We start from the raw sequence: 22,220 nt of genomic DNA on the forward strand, positions 1-22,220 counted from the left end.
AAAGCAAGAGCAGTTTCTCAGCCAGTGGGCCTTAAAGTGTAAGCAAATACCATTTACTGTTTCCACTTACTTGAGTTTGCAGATTTGGACCAAAGTTTCACCCAGTTGTTAAAGATTTATATGGGAGGTTTAACAATGCCCTGTCATTAAGCCTTTGGCACAAGCAGTGCAAAGGACATTCAGGGCATGTTTGTACTAACTTATCTGTCTAAAGGGAAAGCTGTTCCTTTAAATTATGTTTGCTGTGACTCTGGAAACTGAGCAAACAAAGTCTGAGGGAAACTTCACTCTCAAGCAGAACTGACAGAAGGTACAATGACTGAAGGACAGGGATCTTCTGTAGGACATACCTGCCTCAGGATTCACAACTGAATTGCAAATCTCTAACAGCTTGGGGGATTTTAGTCCAGACTTGTTGGACGTACCTCATCCCGATGGCAAATGAGAGACTGGTTCAGCCCCAGACTGTCAGGTGAGTAAAATCCTATTCTGGGGGGATGCTGGAAGCGGAACGGTCTGAGGAAGAAACCTCAGGCCACAAACAAAGGCACAAATCCAGTGCCTGAGAAAGAACCGACTTTGCTCTACAAGCAAAGTCACACTGAAGGAGTCCTGTGCAACCCAGACAGACACTGTTGAACAGTTCAACAGTGACACTGTTGAAATACTGGCTGACGGAGAGGAGAGACACCATTGGCACAGCTTGACAGGCATGAAAACCACCGCAGGGAGGAAGCCGAGTCAGAGAGGAGACCCAGCCTGCACAGAAAGGGCATTAATGTGACAAACTAAACAGCAAACGCCCCCCAAACCAACCAACCAAACTGTGTGTCTTTTTCCAGGGGCAGGACAAGTTGTGATTTTTCCTGGCAAATGTTTATGTGTGATCTTACTTTAAAAAAATATATAAATAAAATAAAGACAGGAAATATGAAAAACAGCTTGTTTTCCTCCTAACACCAGGCTGATCATTCCCCTTAGCCGATTTTTCCTTTCACTCTCAGGAGACCAGTTGCTGTGTATCAAGTGTAGCTGTGAACTCCGTCCCAGCAATTAGGTATATTTTTAAATGCACAAAGTAAACAGGGACTCAAATCTCATAAGAACAAGCTAGCTCTTGAGATACCAAACTGTCAACAGATTCCACCGTTACAGTGGAGCTGCCACTTCCAGATCTAGTTGAAAGTAGGAAATTGCACTAAAATAACAAAAAGATTTTAAAACATTTCACTGAACTTGCAAAAAGGACTAATTGGCTGACATGCATTTTAAGAGATGGACAGAAATTTTACTCAGGTCTGATTTCCTCCAGACTCCAATTGGGACTGGTAAATCCAATCCACTTTAAGACCAACTGTAAATACAGGAGTATGTATGACATGCCACAGTAATTGCCAGAAAAGAAGTGCCCAGAGACAAAAAAATCCATTGTCCCACACTGCCATAATTTGGAGAGGACATTTGCAAGACAATGTAAAATGTTTTAACTACATAATTAACCATTATCTGTCCCTGAGTACGTGGCCAATGCCTGACGTTTTCACTCAAATTCTCCTTTTGGAAGTAGCTTGTTCTATGATTTCTATAGGCAATTATATCCTCATTTTTACCACAATAGTGCCTGGAGGCAATATTTCATGTTTCCAAGCAGTAGCCCATGGAAGCAGCCCCATTAGATCTAAAATAAGAAAAACTTACAAGACTCAGTAAAACCTAAAACAATCTAGAAACCTCATCTCCTCCCTGCCTTCTTCTTCCTAGCCAAAATCATCTTTGAAACAGATGTCTATGAAAAAACAGTTCTAGCAGGTTACTCAATCCGCAAAACCTGGACTTTGCTGGTCCAAAAGGGAGCGATTCCTGAAACAATGACCCCTTCTTAGAAGAAATTGCATCCAGCTCAAATAAAACTTAGGAAGAGCAACAGGGACACTGAGGAACTAGAAATCTAGACAAAGTGCCTGCTTTTCACTTGGGGACAGAAATGTAGGAAATATCAAATGAAAAACAATCTAAAAAGAGAACATACCCAAACTGGTTCATTTTTTCTTTAATTAAGAGTATTGGCCAGAGCTCCTTTGAACCCATCAGGCTCTCTCATGTCATGCTTTTGTACTTACACTGAGTTCCTGCTCAAGTAACTCAGAAGAAAAAAGACTATGGGAGAAATATAGGAGTATTCATAAACTATTGTATACCACTCCCAGTCTACAGATGGGGAACTAAGACCCAGGAAAATCCCTGATGTGCTCTAGATTGCCCAGGAAACCGCAGCAAAGCTGAAAAATGAAATCTGCTCTCACAGGACCTGATTCAGTGACACAGCTGTGAGATTCACTACCTGCATCCTGGCCTTGCTCTTTCCATGCTTAAAAACTCGGAAAGAAGAGGAGGGTAACAGAGGAGGCTTACAGGAGGGTTAGAAGGAAAGGCCTGAGAGGGAAAGGTTTACCAGTTTTCACAGCATGTGGGTAAAGTGAGCTACAGAGTTATGGTTGAGGAGACCATGTCACTTGTTTGATAAAAAAATGGAGACTTACTGGGGCTGCACGGGCAGCCAGAGAGCACTGCAAGTGTGCCTGTTTTTCTACAGTGCAATGCTGCCTAGTGCTGTAGCTGGCAAACTGGAGGCAAGTGTGTGGGGGCTTCTGGATGTGATTGCCTAAGCCCTGAGCTAGTGCCTCAGTCCTAGGACAGAAGAGACTGCTCTACATTGGGAGCAGCCATCCTGCAATCCTCCCTTCTTGCCAGGCTAAAAAGAACCCTTCTGGAGGGGAAGTCTGCATGACTGATGCTGTTTGCTGCACAGTTTCCAGAGTTGTCTATCAAGTATTTTTCCTGAGTTACTAAAGACACGTGCAGTGTAACAGGCTATAAGAATAGTATCAGCTTATGTCAGGTTTGAAATTAGCTGAAATTAGCTTGATGCAGTTGACAAGGGTAGCCTGGCACAGCAGCACTCCAAACCCACCTGGCATTTCAAACCAGTAGAAACCAGCCTAATGGGATTCTGATGTCTTATTGACTTCTGGCTCCGTTGCAGCTATGAATTTGCAAGCAGATTCACCAAACAGGCACTCCTTGGACCCTCCACCCAGTAACCACTGAGGGAGGAAAAACTGAGAGCTCTACTATTCCTTGATCAACAAAATCAGCCCTCTTCTTTCCCTCCTTCTGTATGGAAGCTTTCAAATAAAAACCCCTTTGAGTTCTTACCTCTCTGCAGTTCAAATAACCACCCATGCTCATTTCTTCCGTAACAAGTGTCTCATACGCAACCAGCAAATCTAGAAATAGAAGTGGATATCATTATATTTTTCCCAAAGTGCAGCACAGGTGTTGTCTCCCCCAGGGACACTGGGCCTGTCTGCTTACTAACGAGTCTGTCTTCAAAAGCTTCAACCAAGACATCTGCTAACCTCCTCGTCTAAGTATCCTGGCATTACTAAACCGCTCTGCTTTCAGCAAGGCATTATACCCAGGACATTATTTCTCGTACCATGTTCTTGACTAAACCATTTCACCTCAGACTAAACTTTCTATACCTGAGTCCTTTAATTTTTTTAAGTGTAAGCTTTATGTTGCATATTGTTTCCATGGCTAGAAGGCTTCACATGGGCCAAACAGAAGAGAACAAACAAAAAGGAACAAGGACTCAAAACTCCCATGTGCAACCCTGTAAAACAGGAGATCGACAGGCAGGCTGCTGAGGGCCTGCTTGTGTACTTGCATAGTACATTGGTATCTTATGCTTTGAGGCTATGTCCTATGATTTGCACCTAGCCCTCAGTTGATAGCTGTGTACTCCCCCCAGCCTAGGAGATGCAGTGATTTGTTTTTTAATTATTCACTTACCTTCCAGGGATAAGAGTTTTAGACCACAGCTACTTAGCAACAATTTCACTAGTATCTTCTAAGCGGAAGTAAAGAATGGGATGGCATCAGGGCCAGGGGCTTCCTCTAGAGGCAGGAGTTCTTGTTAGTATAGAGAGAGATGTCAGTGATGTCAGAGGAACAGGATGAGTTTTATACCTTCTTGAGATTCTCCCAAAATCTTCAAGCAGGGATGCACTTTCACCATTGCATGTGCGCTAATTTAAGGAAAGGAATAAAAATAAGGTCAGGTTTTTGTTTAATTAGTTTTAAGAGCTTATAATGAAAACCAGAAGAGCTTGTAGATTTCCACTTCTGCTCTTCTGTATGCTTTAAAAATTAGGTTGACTCCACCTACACAGCTGGAGTGTGTGTGTGTGTTTATATATGCATATATGTGTGTACATATACACGTATATAGAATAGCTCCAGAGGGGGAATTCTTTAACATCTTAGCTATAGCCCCCAGCTACGTCTACTACACAAGACCCAGGGGATGAAGCATGGAATGCAATGGGATTGGGCTGGACTGCTCTGAGATACATGGATTGAACAAGTACATCCATGAGCAGAGACGAAAATTGTTAGTGGTATACAGGAAAGCACGTATTTTTAATCATTATTTTTGACTTGTGAAGAATCAGTAAACAGTCAAAAAGATAAATCATCCTGGCAGCAGAAAAATTTGCAGTTATTTAGTGTTGTTACATATATACTAATATATATATTAGTTAATTAACACAGAGTAGCTGCTATAAATATTCCATGTTTCATGCAGAGGGAATTGTGTGAAGGTATGTATCCTTTTCTGTTATGTGTAAGTAACGATTTATAGGATACCCTCATTTTGTGTCTATGCTTACCTCTACCCATAGAAGGTCCCACAATGCCAGACTTAATTCTGCAAACATTTTTGTATCTAGCAAGGCAATTTGAGTAATTTTTAGCTGTTTTAAATGTACTGGTTTCTCTCTCCAAGCCCTGTTCACTTGGTCTCATGGTGTCTCCAAAGCACATGGCTTTGGAGGCTATATTAAACGAATCCGATGTATTTATTTTTAGTCTCTGAAGTGTTTCTAAAACAGGTTCTCTGTAACATATGTGCAAGACATAAAGGTTTTATTGTCACAAGCGTATAATGAACTGCATAATTCGCTCTTGGTTTTGCTTGCTATAAATAAGGTAACATCACTAAATCATGGCAATAAAACCATTCTGTTACCTTTCTCACCTGAAAAACTATCTCAAAATCAGAGTGGTTGTAGCTTGATTCTGTTAGGACTGATGATAGAATTCAATCTTTTTTACAAAATAAGTACAAAATGTTTGTTTTCTGGAAACATGTGGGGTCAAACAATTTGATACTCTTTCAGCCAGCTGCAAAGGTATTGTCTACTTTTCTCTGGCTTCTGCTGTGAACCTCTTTGGTCTGTGTCTCACTTTCTGGTTGGTCTGTTCTCATGCTCTTCCTGGTTTCTCCACCCCTCTGCCTTAATCAAATAATACCTTGTCCTTGCACCTAAATAGTTCAAATTCCTTTGTGAAATGTCATGTACCTTTGCTTTGGACAGGGACATGTGCTTAACTGTCTCTTGCCACCATCCAAAAGAAAGGATCAGGACTGTTAACAGTTCCAAGGAGGGTTATCCCAACCAGTAAGAATGAAAACATAAATATACATATAGTCAGGCAGCTCAAGGGCCCTGATGGCTTTAGGTTAAGGTGTTACCATGCCCAACTGCCTGTGCATCCTTCTGCTGGAAGTTAGTCCTCCTGTAGCAGGGGTGGCTCAACAGGACACGTGAGAGTGCCTCACTTACACCAGCTCAAAGTCTGTGCATTAGCTTAAACCACTGATGAGGCTAAATGAATTCATAGCTACATCTGCTGAGAGCTAAATCTGCCAGAGCCTAGGGCTGAGTCTGTGGGTGTTACTATTCCCCTGACTCAGCCAGAAATATCTCCCGATGCAAATGCAGGCCTGAGCCTGTGTGGAGCACCAGTGCCTTCAGCAGGGCCCACCCGCGCGTGGCACTCCTTGAGGGATTGGCACCCACGTGAGCAAGAACGGCAGCTGATGAGTAAGGCCTGCTGCTGGATTTTGGACTGTGCCCCATCCCGACAGAGCTGTTTTCGCCTCGTTATGATGCAGAGTGAAATAGTTTAGAGATGACATTCCACTCCACTTAAAACCAAGGAAGAGGGAAAAAAAAATCAATGCCTAATGCATGAGCAGGGATGTAATGGGGGACCGATGGCAGTGGGAGGCAGAGGTTTGTTTTCAGTTTGCACAAGACTTTCAAAATAATTAAAGCATTTTAGAAAGAAACTGATAAGATGCAGCAAAACTGGCATTTGCATGAACATTCAGATCATATTTAAAGAAGAAATATTAAAGGATCCATGTTAACCATGAGGGCTTGAAGACAAAAATATTGTCTTAAAAGAGCTCCATCTGGTTCATCAAATATACATGAAAGGTGCATCCCTACATTCAGCGTGCAAACCTTTCCAGATGAGTCATTAATAGGGCTTATACTTGAAATGACTTCAACACATAAAAAGGAAGAAAAGATTACATGACCTTCTGCCCTTCTACAGCATAAAAACCCTACAGCCAAGACAGTAATTTCTGCATTGAGCCCCAAAACTTTCCATTGAACTATACCTAATTTAAAGGGGCACCCAGTCATGGATGGATTTAAGGTTATGGCAAAACTAACACATCACTAGATAACTCAGTGTAGGGGTTCATTGCCCTCTGTGCTGAAAGCACCTGCCTGCCTTCTGGTGGAACACAACCCTTGCATATTTTGTGTGGCCACTCAGGCACATCAATACCGTTACCTTGTCCCTGGTGGTGGTAGGGACACGTTATACAATCAGGCAAGGGCAATTCACCTTCTGTGACTGTATGCTCCTATACAGAATAACCATACAGTCAAGTTGTATTCATACCTGTATTTTCCTGCTTTGAAACATCCCTGAATTGCATAGCTGGAGATTTCAGCCTGTCTCTAATATTAATTAAGCAATCTTCATTACCCTTCCAGACTAGGCAACAGCATTGTATAACACTGGCAAATTGAGCATTTTTCATTTCAAAATCATTAAGCATTCTTTAAGTATATACTTTCTCACTACAGTACTTAATGCTTTTCAGTCAGACAACAGACTTCCCCATTTTAACGGGGAATTAGGAAGTTAATGAAGCACAGGATCCACCAGCAAGCAGAGCCACTAGTCTCATCCTACTGCACCCCTTCTATCGCAGGGAAGGCTGAGAGCAGGGAGCCAGTGAAGTCCCACGCAAACGATTGCCTTGTGGCGGTGGAAGGGAGCGTGCGGAAGAAATCCTCCCAGAGACAGAGGCTGTCAGCTCAGGGCCAGCACCAGGCATAACAAAATAGCCCATTACTCAGGGTGGCAAATGACCAGGGGAGCAAAGCGGCCATGATCCAGCTGCCTGCCCTGCTGTGCTGGAGCCCTGGAAAACTGCTGCTGAGAGAGGGGCCAGGGAGTGTGGAGCAGCACGTTCGCTGGGGAAGGGAGGTAGCTCCTCCCAGCAGCTAAGGCACCACTTGCACCCCTCCTGTTTCAGCAACAGCCGAGGCAGTCAGCCTGACTTTCCCCGGGGCTGCCAGCCCCCAGCAGCTCCCTCTGCTACCAGTGCCCACCGCGGCTGCCACCAGCGACAGACCACACAGTCTGCCTCTACCGCAGCTCACGCAGCTGCGCCCGCCTGGCATGTCGCAAGATGAGCAAAAAGGGAGAGATGATCAACCGGCGCTAGAATATACCTCCTGCTCCAGACTCCCGGATCAAACTCTGCCCAGACTAAGCCCATTTGAAATACCTGCAGGTCTACACAGCTGCAATCTCAGCTTTTAGGCTGCAGCTTCTGCTACTAAAAACATTCTTATATTTAATTAGATCTAACTGATTAAAAGGAGTTGCTCTTTTGATACACCTAATACCCTTTGAATCCCTATCAGCCCACTCTCTTTGTACAGTAGGGACCAGCAGTTAGTCGTTGGCATCCACAGCCAGGCCATGCCTTGCAAACACATCCAGTCCCACCCTCCCAGGAGCAGCAGCGGTCCCTGTTTCCCACACACATGAACGTGTCCAGGCCCACACTGCTCTAGGAACCTCAGTCCCTTTTGCAATATTTATTAGCATTTTACCAAACATCCCCAAGTTCAACTGTTCTTGTAAAAATTCATGGCGTTTACTGGTAAATGCCATTTTTTTACATTGGCAAGTAAAATTTCTATACAGTCAAATTCCTGGAAGCTGAGTTATGTGTGAGTCAAAATGCATATCTCTAGTGTTGCTGTATGTGCATCACTTGATGGTTTTACTGTTATCATCTCTTTTTCCCTACAGACTGCTACTTTGGTCTTCTTGAACTACAGGGAAGTATGTTTGCCTGCAAAGCACATTCAGGTAGGTGGTGACACTACAGCAAGACATGTGATCTCAAGATGGCATGTGAATATACTTGGGATGGGTTACTCCTGACACAAGACCTGACACTCACCTACCTGGGACTATCAGAGGTGAATACCTTCTTCAAAAATTCACTATAAACACTCAGACAGGGATAGTTATGGTCCACGCCTGCTTGAATCATTTATTCTTTGCCACTGAATAGCTTGACTGCTACCAGAATAATGCAATACTAAATTTTAATGTATCCTTTAAACTCATCCCTAGTTTTTAATACACCTAAAGCAACTGCAAAAGCCAGGACTATTTGATTGACATATCAGTAAATGCTTCCTCAATAATTTCATAGCATATCAATTTTGGAATCGGAAGCATTGCCTTCAGAAATACATTCTGTTCTTGAACTCTTTGTTGAAGAAAGCAAAAAGATATATATTGTTTATAGCCAACACAATAAACAAGTGCCCCCTCACCTCTGCCTCTCCTGGAAAACATGGAAGTCTCTCTCTCATCCACTGCTATATTCACTTTTTGTCAAACATCTTGTTTGTTAGGGACTGTTTGGTAGCCTGACAGCAAGCTAACTGTTCAGGATGGACACCCTTCATTCCTCTGATGGACCAAAAAAGGTGTAGCTGGCAAAGATAAGTACACTGGTTTGATAGGGCTACTGAACATGTTACGCCTTTGGGCGACACAGCTGAGTGGGTTTCACTTAGCCATGCAGAAGGCTCCTTCTCTACCAAGTATCTTTGTAAAAGCCCAGCAACAACATCCATGTACTTTCATATTCACCATGTAAGTGAAAGGGGAAAACAGTCTTCTCCATGCATGCATGCACTCCCACACACACGTGTGCGCGCATCTGTTTGCCTAATGATTCCTTTGGAGATTCACATGGTTTTGAAATTACTCCTGACTGGTGAGCAGCTCCTGTGAAAACATTAACTCATTTTTCAAGAAAACACCAGCAGCAATTTTCTAAGCATTGCAAACTATGTTGGCACTGCAAAGGCCACAGAAGAGAGACAGGTCTCTGCCCCAGTCTGAGTCATGTGGACAAGGGGTGGCCACTCAAAGCACGTAGGAACTTTGATTAGAGGAGATTGTTACAGGTTCATCTCCTGGAGCAGCAAGGCATGAAACAGTTTACAGGAGAGAAATAAATATAAAATAAGCAATTATTACAGTTTAGGGTTAGGAAGGATTATAAGTATAATTTTAATCGTGGTCCAGTTAAGAGAAATGCTTCCATCATAGTTACAAGGATCAAGCCTTTGGGACTTTAGCCATGGGACAGTAAGAAAGGCACAGGAAAAGAAATAGCTGCTTCTTTCTTTTCAAGCTGTCTCCTAGAGCAGCTGTTTTTATTTCGCTGTTCCACTGAGCCACAGAAACAGAAACAGGCTTAGTGAATCTCTATACCTCAGAGTAATTTACAAACCAAACTTAACACCACAACCAACAAACGGGTCCTTCATACACTTCCAGTAACACTGGAAACAGTCCCAGAGCAACCACCAGCTCCAAACAGTCCAAAGGTCTTGGCAGAATTGAAGTCAGGATCCAAATTTAGCAGCTATGAGCTGCATGCTGTGGTTCAGGTTATGAAAGGACAAAGCAGACTTTCTCATCTGTAGAGCCAGGAAACAGAATGATGCAGACCCAGCGCATGATTTCAGGTAGTGACCCTCCCTTTATAAGGATAAAACATAGGGCCCTCAAAAATTTTGGAAAGCAGAGGATTCACATATCATGTCCCAACTGTCCCTGATGTCCCAGGGTCAGCTGGAGTGACCCTGGGGGCAAGCAAGAAAAAGGTTTGTGGCACACATGGGTTCATAGAGATTGCAGAAGACCCAGAACAAAAATTGAGACACTTACCTTCTAGAGTATCTTGTATATTGGATATACTGTAATGTAAAAAAACAGTGATATGTGTAACTTCTCAAAGTAGCATCCAATGACTAATCCATAGCACTATTATACCATTCTCTCAGCAAACTGTCAATTTTATATTCACGGTTCCTATACAACATCTTTCTACTCTTCATGATAGCCCCATCAGTCACAAAATCACGTTATGTACTTAGAAAGGCTTTGACAGCTGTAAGAATGCAACAAGACAAAGCCAGCAGCGAACACGTAAGTAATCAGTTCACGTTTTACCCAGTCTTGCAAAGGCTGAAGGATCAACTGCTGTTTTGCTGTTGTTGTGATTTGCCTCCTGAAAATGCTTGGGAGTACTGGCATAGTCCATGTACCTACACACAGAGCAGCGGGACCCCTGTGCTGAAGTCCCCGTGTCACTAAGGGGGTACACTGGCACTTGAGGGCAACTCTGGGAAACAAAATCAACTCTCTGCGCTCTCCATTGCTACATAATCTTGTCTCTTCTACCTTCACTTCTCGACAGTTATGGATTTTTCTTCACTTATCTGCACCGCAGGAGTGAGTGTTGTTAGTAAGTGTTAGAAGGCACCCAGCTCCGTAAAAGGCATTAATTCTTCTATTACAGGGAGAAGTACACAGATAACAGACAGATTAACAGAGCTTCCTCTTGAGCTTTTACTTTCTATTCCGTAATATTTTTACCCTCAAAAACAAGGACAAGGCCATTACCTGTATCCACTCTAAATCAGCTAGTAATCTACTGCTCACAAGTGACAAAAGGGAGAGGTCATCAACTGAGCAAATACAGTAACATCTGTAGCACTGCAATGTGTCATGGCAGGACAACCATGAGCACGTCAAAGCAGCCTTTGGGACGTTATAGTAAGGCCTGTAAGGTGATGATCTCAGAATGATCTCAGACAAAAAATCCTGGAAAGTCCCTATTATCCTAAACAGATGATGCACTACAGCCTCTGAACTAACCAGAACTTTGTCCTCTTTTCCTGTTTCCTTGTGTTTTGTTTTGTCCATCTCCAGCTCTAATTCAGATAAAGCTGATGGATTTGTGGAGGCTACCTGTCTTCTCCTGCTCTGCTGCTGATCCATCATCTCAGTTGCCATAGAGACAAGATCTGGAAGCCATGGATGGGCACGGGAGAGAAGCCGCCCGCAGGCTCTCCGCCGGTGGGCTCCGGCAGGGCCTTTCTCAGCAGGTACTGAGAGAGTCAGGTTCAGTCTCTGATGGTGAGGAAGAGTCAGAAGGTGCTAACCCGGTGACCCACGAGGGGGACTCGCACACACACTACATTGCCATTCAGAGAAATTCCAGGTACTACCGGTCCATGAGGCTGCCGAGCAGAGGGAAAAGAAAGACTTCGAGAGAGGCAATGCACATGGGGCGTGCTACAGGTGAGTACTGACCCAAACAGCATTATGCTTCCTTTCCAGTGAGATTAGGAACTATAGGCGTCAATGAGATTAGAAAAGGGACAGGGAAGGTAGAAAGCGGCTCAGTGGTCAGCACATTACAGAACACCCCCGCCCTATGGCACAGCTGGCAGAGGGGTGCCATCCTTCTTTGCCTGGAAATGCCAAATGGTTGGATGTTTAAAAACGCTTCATGGCAGAGAATCTAAACAAATGTGTGACTCTGCTCTGCCACCCCTCTGCTCTCTAAGAGAAAAATCATTTAAACAGAGAAAGACATGAAGCTGTCAATGAAGTAGGAACTTCTTTAGCATACAGAAAGGACATATTCAAAAGTAGTGAGATCTATATAAGTAACTGTATGGCAAGCTGAGTGGCGTATAAAGGAAACAGTCAGCAAAACCAGAGCAGTACGTTTAGGGACCAAGCCTGTGGAAACTGCAATGGACCGTTATGAGAGCTGAGCAAGACTCCTCTGAAAATGCAGCTGCTGCCACCTTGCATTGAATACAGCTGTAAGAAGCACCTAAGCTCCCTTTGAACTAGGAGGCTGAAATAACAGGAACACCATCCAGAACATACATGCACTCAGCCATGGCTTCCGTAGCAATGGAAGGAGTTGGCTTTCTCGGAGTATGAACAGTACAGGGCATGACTGCAAGGCCAGGCTTTCACTTAGCTGGCATCTTGTCTGAGCAGCTGTCTGTAAAAGAAACAAGAGAAAGATATGAGAACCTGAAGAGAGAGCCAAGAAAGGAGCTATTGCAACACACCCAGAAGCACCGGAAACAGGGCTGCAAGAAGAAACTGGAAGTGGTTTTAATCTAAATGCTAAATGAGAGAGACCTGGAACTGTGAACACAGAAAATGGCCCTTTGCTTCATCTCCCAGGTGTTCAGAGAAACTGAATTTTTTAACTCCTTGTAAATAAAAGGAATCACAATGAAGATATCTATCCTATCTTCAGATTATAATCTAACAGAAACAATGCACTGCACTCTGAACAGGCTAGCTGCATGAGTCAAAATGATACAACACTACTCCTGATGTTTGAGTGCTATGCAACCAACTGAAAGCTATTGCTTTGTTAAGCAGTAGTAAAGCACACTGCTTCAGCCCCTGAAAGCAGACCAAGTTCTCTAAGAAAACAAAGAACAGGCATCCTCCACCCCAAAATAAAGGAGGTCTGGGAAATGTCCCCAGGAAAATAGGTGTCTGCTGCCTGCCTTGCCAAAGGAGACATGCTATTTCAGCAGTATAAAGGCCCATTCAACCCTATGGCATGGACAGAAGGAAAGTTCCCTCCCTTCTCCAAGTTTCCAAGCAGACAGCAGCAGAGCAAAGAGCTCCTGTTTAATATTCTGCTACTGTTGTCAATGAGGTTTGTGGATAAACTGTGCGTCGCCTGTGCCAGAGCAGAGCTGCTCTCCACCCTGCCAGTGCAGCAGCAGGACCAGAGCAGAGCCGTCCTCTCGCCACCTTCCCAGAGCGCTGCTGCAGAGCAAGCACAGAAGAGACTCGCCCTCTCTCCTGCTCCCCGAGCGTCACAGTGTCCAGACCGCTGCTGAGGAGGCCCTCTCCCCTGTTACCTGCTCCTGCCACTGCAGCAGGACCAGCACAGAAGGACGCGCCTTCTTCATACATCTGCAGCATCACGGCATCAGGACAACAGCACAGGAGGACATCCCTCCTGTCTAGCCAGTGTCATTGAGGAAGGACAAGCTAAAAGAAGGGCTTCTCTCTTAGCAGCATCCACAGAAGCTGACCTGTGCTTCCCTCCCACACCCCCCTCTCTGTGTTACCACTGCTGAAACAGGATCTGTTCCAAACAAGGCTTTTTCTTCCGTATCTGCAATTGTTCAGCAGGACACACTGGGAACAGCATTTCTTTTCTCCAGTCTGTACAGCAGGACCTGGGCTAAGGGCAATAGCTCTTTCTCCAGTATGACTGTAGTAAGTCCAGCTCAGAGCTACAGCTTTTAAATTCAGCTAGGATTGTGTAAGCAGTTCTTCTGCCCTCTTCCTCTGCTCCACTGATTCCATCCCCTCTCCCCGAAACTGGACAGCGGGTGCTTCTATACCAGCCTCATTTGTAGCAGGAACTTCTGACAGCATTTGCTGACGTGCATGGAAGCAAGGGATGGGTGAGCTCTTTTATCTTGACTTCAAACCCATTTCAACAGCAGCTATTCAAGTCTGACTCAAGCTCAAATGTTAACCTGTTCTCATTCTACTTAGGGAATAACTGGGGGGGGAGGAGAGGGCAAGGAAAGAAGAAAGGAAGAGAGGAAAAGATACAGGGAAAAATACAGAGTAGGATACAAAACAGGAAAAATAAAGAGTCAAGAAATGAGAATAAGAAAAATAATGTAAAAGAATGTAAATCCAGCAGAGAAAAAGGCTTTTATATAGGCACCCTTTGCACCAGCCTAGCTTTGGCTTATAGCCTAGGAGCTGTAAAACATAATAGATGCTTTACTTTAACTGGAAAAAGAGTTTGTTTTTTTAAACAATCTCCTCTGACAGAAGGATAAAATGTTTAAACTATTCAAAAGGCAAAGAGAATAACTCAAACTAGCATTTCATAAGCCCTTGGCACTGTTTTAGGGAGTTTTGAAAGTCTGGGTTTCACCCTTTCCCTCTGAAAATCTGTAGCATCGATTAAAAGGGTGTGTCAGAAACCAGCTTCAGTCAGAGCATTGACCTGCCTGTGCTGTCATCAGTTTGAAATGCAAACAGAATTATGACTTAGACCAAAATATTTCTAATAAAAAACAACAAGGCCATTTTCAACAGGCCTCAAACAACAGGAGGTTTTATTTGAAAAGTGAGATGCATCCTTTCCTGCCAAGTACTGCAGTAGTAAGCCATTGACTTAATACAGCTTTGGCTCCCTGTGAAAGGATCAGAGGTTCATCTGAGGGAAATTGAAGAAGCAATTAAAAGTAAAGCTCCTGTCTCACCCAAATCTAGCCTTGATTTATCCAGTAAACTGAACATCTACTGTGTGCCTGAAAGCAGCGCAGTACTGAAACCCTGACCTGGGAAACCGAATATTGGCATTCACAGGCACAGACAGTGAAACCTTTTCTGCTTAAAGAATTGCACTGAAAATCACTAATGTTGGGACCGAATTTTCAGTGGTGAGAGTGCTACTTGCATACATAAGGACTGATATCGTATATCTGCCTTCACCTTTTCCCGATTGCATTTGCAGCTGTGACAAAGCTGTACAATCTTGCACTATGCACGCTGATGACACTTCAATCTTGTTTGAAAATCCAAGCTAAAATGTAGCTGCCTTTCTGTCTGTGGTCTTCCTGCTGCCTTTGGTGTAAGCAAACCACTACCTATAGTAAAAGTAAAGGTGACCCTTAGGAAAATGACCGTTTTAACAGCCTCTTGACTTTCTCTTATATCACAGGTTCACTCAAAAACAACGAGCCCGTCAAAGAGCCTCTGAACATTTTAGCTCATAAGGGATCGTCATCTCCAGTAAACTCTGATAAGACAACATTAGACGAACTATGGATCCAAAGGTAAGGAAGTGCACACACAGGGTATGCACCGTGCTCCGCTGAACAATATAGGTAGAGTGGTATCAGAGCAAGAATGCTTGTTTTGGGAAGGACAGCTGGACTAAGCTATAGCTACTGATCCATGCCTCCTCACCCTGACTTGTAGTGCTATTTTCAGTCTTAATGATATATATCGTATAGTACTAGTGTTGTGGTATGAAGGGTCTTATCAATACAACTTTGAAGAAGACAGTGAAGGAGAAGGGGAGGAACAAGAAGACAGTGGGGAAGATGATTGAAAAAAGGGGAATGTGATGTAGGATCACTCAGTGGTGTAAGCAAAGCGGGCAGACTGCCTTAAGAAGCTTTTTGAGAGAATAAGGAGAGCCTGTGGGCATTTCCTTATGGAACATCCCAACATAAGGGTGATCCCATTCTCAGTCTTCCCAGAGGGCTCTCCTGAAGCCTGTTATACAACCCCACATGGAAAACAGGATTTTACAGCTGAGGAAGTAGCTGCAAAGATGTTTTCTAAAGTATTCTGGCTTTCTGTTTGCTGTTTACTTTGAAGAACTGATAGGCAACAGAGGCTTTCAGTGAGGTAGCCCTTTTTGGCTTAAATCCCTCAACAACCTAGGTCCAGCAAAAGACCCTGATCCCACAACACATAAATTTACATACATCCCATAAATTTACCCTCACCCCTGCTCTCTTGCCACTGCAGCCAGGCAGAGATAGGAACAGTTACCTAGCCTTATATTTTCTAATATGTGAGTGAGGTATTCTCCCAAACTCCCTCTCCAGCTCCTCATCTCTTGTGTGTATAACTAAAAGATAGTCCCTACTTGTATTGTAGAAGATACAGCTGAAAGTGCTAAATACTTGTCCTCTAAAGGTGCATGCGTTATACTGCACTGTGTGGTCCTAATTACTGAGCCCAGCTGTGTTGGTGTAATGCATAGTACCTTTCCAGTCACCTTTCCTTATGGAGAGGACTCCAGTAAAAAAATTTCAGCCAAACTGTCAAGTTCGATTTAAATAAATTAATTGCCCTGGCTAAAATTGATTGCCCTTTGGCATTAAACTGAGCACATGAAACTAGACAGTTAGAGTCTGCTGCGATGTCAAACCCATCTGTCTTCCTCTCCTTGCGGCATAATCATCACTGTCAGCCTCTGACATCCTGACACCGCCACTTAGGCAGCTCTGAAACGTGCAAATTCTGATTCTCCCTGGAGCTGGAAACAATGAGCCTGTTCCGGGAGTCAGTTTTATCAAAGATGCTGCTGTGCACAGAGCTTGACAGGTCAGTACCTGTTCTAAGTCATGTGTCTGTGAAAAGCAGGCAATGCTGCTGAGTGGCATCATCTCTGGCAACTGAGCAGAGAAATTTGGCAGAGAATGAGACCAGAGCTCCAGTTCAAACTGAGCCCGTGTACCCCTCTTCCCTTCTCCAAAAGATCGGCTGTAATTTATAAGAGAACCACTAGAAATCTGCATTGCGAAAAGGCTGCAGGAGCCTAAGGATATTGCCATCATTTGCAATAATCGCTAGTCTCCCCTTTCTATGAGGAAAAGAGGCCATTGTGCAGATAAGACAGCTAAAATATTATCACTGGTCTCAAGAAATGCATTTAATCTCTCCCCAAAAGAACAAAACTGGTACCTGTCAGCTAAGAGTTCTTCTGAAAGCAGAAGCTAGCAGTTCTGCAGAAAGGACAGTATAGGCACCTCTGACCAGCACTGGGAAGGTCCATGGGGTTCTCAGGGCTGAATCCCCCCAGCCCTGAGGGCAGGCGGGGCATCAGTGCTGCATCTCTTCACATTCAGCAGCATCCTACAGCAACTATATAAATGCTAGGGCTGGGCAGGCACAATCCCTTCTCCTGGCATGAAGATAACCTGCAGGTCTGGCACAAACGTGTTCTTCACAGATAGCAATGTCACTTCACATATACCCATGCTATATAATTTAGGACAAGAAGTAAACACAACTGGGGAAGTAATAAAGAACTCAGGAAAAGGAATAATTATCTGAATTGTACTCAGATAGGATATATTCTTTAACACTCCGATTAAGGAAAAGCACCATAGGCTCCTTCAAACTTACCGATGACTTGAATCTATGCGTCATTCAAAGCTCTGAGAATAGTAGTTCTCAGTTCTCTGAGTAGTTCATTGATCTCAGAACACTGATGCCTGAAAACAAGATGACCTCAAACATTATTGCTGATGTTCCAAAATCTGCCATACACCCTCCCGAAGATAATTCTTAAGAGCATTTTTATGCCTAACTATTCTCAGATGATTTTTTCCCATGACCTTTCTCCTATGCAATCCCCAGCTCCCCCTAAGCACTCTAGAGTTCCCCACAAGATCACGTGGCTCCCTCCCAGTCTTCTGCATTGTACAAAGATCCAAACCCCTCACATGATGAGCCGCTTCCCGACAACTCGGCTGACTTGCCCTGAACGTTTCAGTGCTGAGCTTCTAGCACAACTTCTGTTTTTCAGAGTAGCCAGAGCCAAAGACCTGGAAGGAACTGAACTCAACAGAAGCTGTTCTTCCCCACTGTAATCAGTCCTTCCAGCTTCAGAGTGGCAGCAGTTGTGCAGACTGAGATTATAGAACGCCATTACAGAAAAACATCCACCCAGGTTGTCCATCCACAACTGTCAGCCTCAACCTAAAGCAGCTCCCACAGAGACCAGCAAATTAGTCATTTCAAACCCTAGAAAGGAGATTCGCTAATCAGTGTCTACCCTATATTACCAGCTAATAGGATGTTGACTTCTCTTCATTTCTAATACAATACAGATGTTTTAGCAGCATGACCATATTATTTACCTAGCATTTCCCACTGAGTCAGATTCTTAAAATGATATGTCTTTATTACGGGCCACTAGATACAGTGGAAGAGAAGCTCAGTGTAAAATTTCATGTTGCAAAGCTCACTGCGAGGTCATTGGTCTACCAGTGCAGAGCAAACTATTTCTTTAGGCTGGTTATGAAACCTCCAATTCCGAGAAATCAGGATCATCTAAAAATCATTCGATTACATTTGATCTCAGCTCAAAGAATAGAAATACTACAACAGAGAATACAAATAGTGACCTTCAGCAGCAAGAGGGAATCTACCTTGTTTGAATTCATGCAAAGACGTGTATTAGAAAGAAATACTACGCATGTGAAATAGCATAGCACTCCGAAGGATGCTTGTGTGAATTTGGGTTAGCATCCCGTAGCACAGCACTATTTGTCCTGGGCAGCAGAGGGCACTGCTTTTATAGCCTAATTGAACCAGAAAAGCCCGGAAAGCCTCTAGAGAGACTGGGACCTGTATTGCAAAAGGTCCTATACCATACTCGAGCAGTTTCTTTCTACTTATGAAAGAAATTTCTTATAGTCACCTCTTCCCTATGCTGCCAATCGTGCTTCAATTTGCAAGTGGTGAAATCAGGAATAGCTGGTGCAAACACATGTTGCCCAAACCTTTGTATTTTGTCACACTACGCCAATTTTTTGCTCTTTTAGAGATAGATAGCTAGATAAATATTTTTTTCCCATCTTTCTGTACAATCTGAATCTTAAAAAGTCTAAGAGCAACAGTATTTACAGTGAGAAGAATTTTAAAAAACTAATACATTTTCAGTAGAAATAGCCACTGTAGGTATTAAAATGTTATCGTTGTCAAAATCTCATATTTCACAAGATCATACAGAACAGTAAGCAATAACATACACAATTCTAATTAAGTATACTTCCAGCATGCAGCCAATGGGGATCCCAATCCCAGTCTGCCCACCTATTCCACCCAGTCTCTGCTTGTCAGGTTTTTCAGCCCAGTCATGGTTTCATTACCTGGCAAGCTCTAGGCTTTGCCCTCCAGCTCTCGCAACCTCATCTGCTTCATCTGGATATACCCTGACCCTCAGGTCCTCAACCAATCTCTTTGTTTCACTCTTTTTCTATCAGCTTCAACTTGTAATTTCCCACATGATTTCTTCAGGCTACTGTTCCCCAGACACATCATTCCTCTCTCTTCCCTCCTGCAGCTCATATCTCAGTGTCCTGCCGTTCCCCAGGCTCTTCACCCCTTGGCTCTTCATACAATCTTAGTGTCCCACCCCTCCTCCTAGCTCCAGTGCTACATTTTACAGCCTTTTCCAACTCACCATTTCCTGAAGCACCCGGCTGTGGGCGAGTTCCTCTCTTCATAGCAGTCTCCTGGTCCAGAAAATGACCCCTTCCTCTCCATGCTCCAGTCTTGCTCCCTCTGTTTTTCAGTCAAGTAGTTTTCTCATCATGCTGCCTGGACCCAGCACAAGGATCACTGAGGATGCAGCAGAAACGGCTTTTGTTCACAGTGCCTAGAACTAGACCAGGCAGTTTTTACAGCTGCAATATCAGAAATGTTTCTCTCAGCCCTGAGCAGGGCACGCATTCTCTTCATGGGCAGCAGCTCAGGGATTTTAGATGCTAAAATCTAAGTCTAAAGTTTGTGTGTATTGCAGAGAGTGGAAAAGGGCCTATAATTTCTATGCACTTTCATAAGTGCAGGAAAGACGAAGCCCTGGCAAACCCCAAATTCCAACTCGTATTTCAACAGAAACCAAAGCTTCTCAAAGGACAGAACAACAGATTTTCTGTTTTCCTTTAAGAGGGATCCAATAATATTTTCCTAAGCCTAAGAAATGGTTAATTGGTTTTAATATATAAAAAATAACCTCTGTATGGCAGATGGTCAGTAAGTAAAAATGCAACCGTGATGATTACGAGCATCAAAAGGTTAGAAGCACCTAAAGGTAAGGACCTCATAAAAGGAAGTTCTGAACATTTTTAGTTATCGGTAAGGCTGCCAGCCCCAACAGATATAATTAAGGTATTTTGATGAAAGCTTAAGGAGGTTCAGGAGAACAGATACGCTCTTGGCCTTTAGGATCTAAAAATATTAGGGATGAGGAGTTCCACTCATCTCCCACTAAAAAGTCAAAAACCAGGAATAAAAATTGCACAGACACACCCATTGTCAAAACCACACATGAACAGAGAGAACCTGAATGAACCTGAAGTATGAAAATATCCTTGACTAGGTATAACATTATTCAAATCTATTACTAACTTCACACTTCTCCACAAATTTGGTTAGCTCAGATTAAAACAGTGCTTCTTACCTCATCTTGTGGCCTTTCTTGGTGTGAAACTCCCACTGACTAGAAGGGTTTGGGGAATTTTTCATGAATAAGATCTGCTGGACTGCCTCTTCTCTTTTTAGTTTCTGGAAGAGGAGGTCTACTTTCTAAAAACTGCTATAAGAGAACATTAAAAAAATGCATTTCAGCATCATTTGAAAACAAACTCTTTGCACAGCTTTATTCTAAGGATTGCTTTTGAGTTTAGATGCACATAAGAAACCTTACTTCAAATGATTAATCATTTTTAAAAATTACTAGCGCCTGAAAATACAGGCCAAGATTGGAAATTCATCCCACAAACATAACTTAAATAATTATAATAAACTAATTATAAACTCACACCAATTATCACATTTTAAATGCAAGCATGGACCAGGTCAGCCAACATTTAAAATCTTTTCCAACAGCAGTACAGTGAAGCTGGGAATGGTCTGCAACCACATGAACCCCTTTTTGCAGAACATACGCATGCTGAAACCCACTCTCCTTTGCCCACAGGGAGCTGAACCATGGTCATGCTCCACGTCACCATAGCATGGCCATCTAATGACGGCCATGAGGATCATTTCCAGTGCCTATGTGCTTGGGGATCCTAAGAATTCCTGAGACAAAACTGGGCTTTGGTCTGTCAGGGCATTGCATGACTTCTGTCACCAACAAAAGCACAGGGCATGCAGCACCACTTGTGTGGCGCTGAGGTAGGATTTTTAACTAGTTGCTTTAATGTATGGTGTTCTAGTAGTCAGATTCTTTCTTTGCCCCCTACAACTAGACAGGGAATTTTAGGACAAAATACAGGGATTTTGGTCAGAAAACTGATATGTGATCATGAGATTTTACTGATTTTGATGATATGGGAGAAAGCTTTTTAGGCTCCAGATCAAATTCATTATTGATACAGTGAGAGAGAAAAGAAAACCTCCTCCAAACGCCTACCAGGATGGTTAAGATTAGGTGGAGCGGGAACTTCTGCCTGAGCCTGCAGTTCCTCAGCAGTGTAAAATAAGCCAAGGTGTCACTGCCATGGTCCTGCCATCCATCTGCATGTCTGTCACCTCTGCTGTGCTGGCACTCGCATTGAGCTCAGCCTGTAGTGAGACAATCCAGACACACGCAAAGCTAGTTCTACAAAAAAAAAAAAAAAGAATAATTTTCCACCAGTTTAGCTGCCCAAACCTGCTCACCAAGAATGAGATGAGCGTGAGCGCTGGCATAGAAGTGGAGGTAGAAATCTGCCTCAGGGAGTTGAGTGAAAAGTGGAACTGAGCAGCTAGGTCAGCTTAAACTGCACACAAAGTCCTAACAATTGTGGAGGTAGGGAGAAAGACAGAGGCAGCTATGCCGGAGCTATTGTACTTAGCAGAAATAGTCCAGTATTGACTGACCTAAAGTGGTATCTGGTGAATAAGGCATTCAGCAGGTTCAAGCACCTTTCCCAGTGACCAGAGAAAGCAGCAAAGCTCCGGGAGAAGAGACTGATCCGCCCAGAAACAGGCAGTAACATGTGGGATGTGGGGGAATGACACAGCCGTGACTCCGACCTGGATCCCCCACACCCAGCATGAACATCCCAGCCACCAGACTGCTGTGAGAGAATCACTTGTTTGCCTGCCTTCATTTTTCATGACAGCCTTGGAAAGCTCTCTGTTTTGTCCCCAAACAGAAAAGCAAGCTTTGGAAAACCTCGACAATTTTTGCAGGACAAAAATATCTCCTTCTTGCTATATATCACTTTTTACTGTGGTCCCAGAGAGCTGGGAACACTCTGTCACCTCACTTCGGAGAAAAAGTATTTCTCAGGCACTTGTTCTGTTTACAGACGTTCTCTGTATGCCAACATGAAGTATGAGAATAAGCCTGG

General features: G+C 43.5%; 2 protein-coding genes across 2 annotated transcripts in view; one reads left to right on the plus strand and one right to left on the minus strand.

Annotated features, from left to right (window-relative positions):
* Positions 1 to 22,220, minus strand: part of NEU2 (neuraminidase 2) — a 51,451-nt gene that overhangs the window by 13,474 nt on the left and 15,757 nt on the right. Inside the window, exons 7-15 of the mRNA XM_087738595.1 lie at positions 21,745 to 22,216; positions 21,296 to 21,484; positions 20,339 to 20,473; positions 19,340 to 19,497; positions 17,588 to 17,850; positions 17,275 to 17,363; positions 12,229 to 12,349; positions 3,856 to 4,091; positions 3,217 to 3,287 (exon numbers count right to left, since the gene is read on the minus strand). The gene's annotated coding sequence lies outside the window, so the exon portion shown is untranslated. The remainder of the gene's footprint in view (positions 1 to 3,216; positions 3,288 to 3,855; positions 4,092 to 12,228; positions 12,350 to 17,274; positions 17,364 to 17,587; positions 17,851 to 19,339; positions 19,498 to 20,338; positions 20,474 to 21,295; positions 21,485 to 21,744; positions 22,217 to 22,220) is intronic.
* The window catches only part of NGEF (neuronal guanine nucleotide exchange factor), a 53,068-nt gene continuing 31,190 nt past the window's right edge, over positions 343 to 22,220 (plus strand). The window contains exons 1-4 of the mRNA XM_087738592.1: positions 343 to 472; positions 8,263 to 8,322; positions 11,257 to 11,628; positions 15,071 to 15,185. Coding sequence (XP_087594718.1) covers positions 11,361 to 11,628; positions 15,071 to 15,185 — 383 coding nt within the window. The 5' untranslated portion in view covers positions 343 to 472; positions 8,263 to 8,322; positions 11,257 to 11,360. The remainder of the gene's footprint in view (positions 473 to 8,262; positions 8,323 to 11,256; positions 11,629 to 15,070; positions 15,186 to 22,220) is intronic.

Source organism: Nipponia nippon, unplaced genomic scaffold, assembly GCF_047370975.1.
Source record: "Nipponia nippon isolate SJK-2023a ecotype South Korea unplaced genomic scaffold, ASM4737097v1 scaffold_7, whole genome shotgun sequence".
In the NCBI taxonomy this organism is placed as follows: domain Eukaryota; kingdom Metazoa; phylum Chordata; class Aves; order Pelecaniformes; family Threskiornithidae; genus Nipponia; species Nipponia nippon.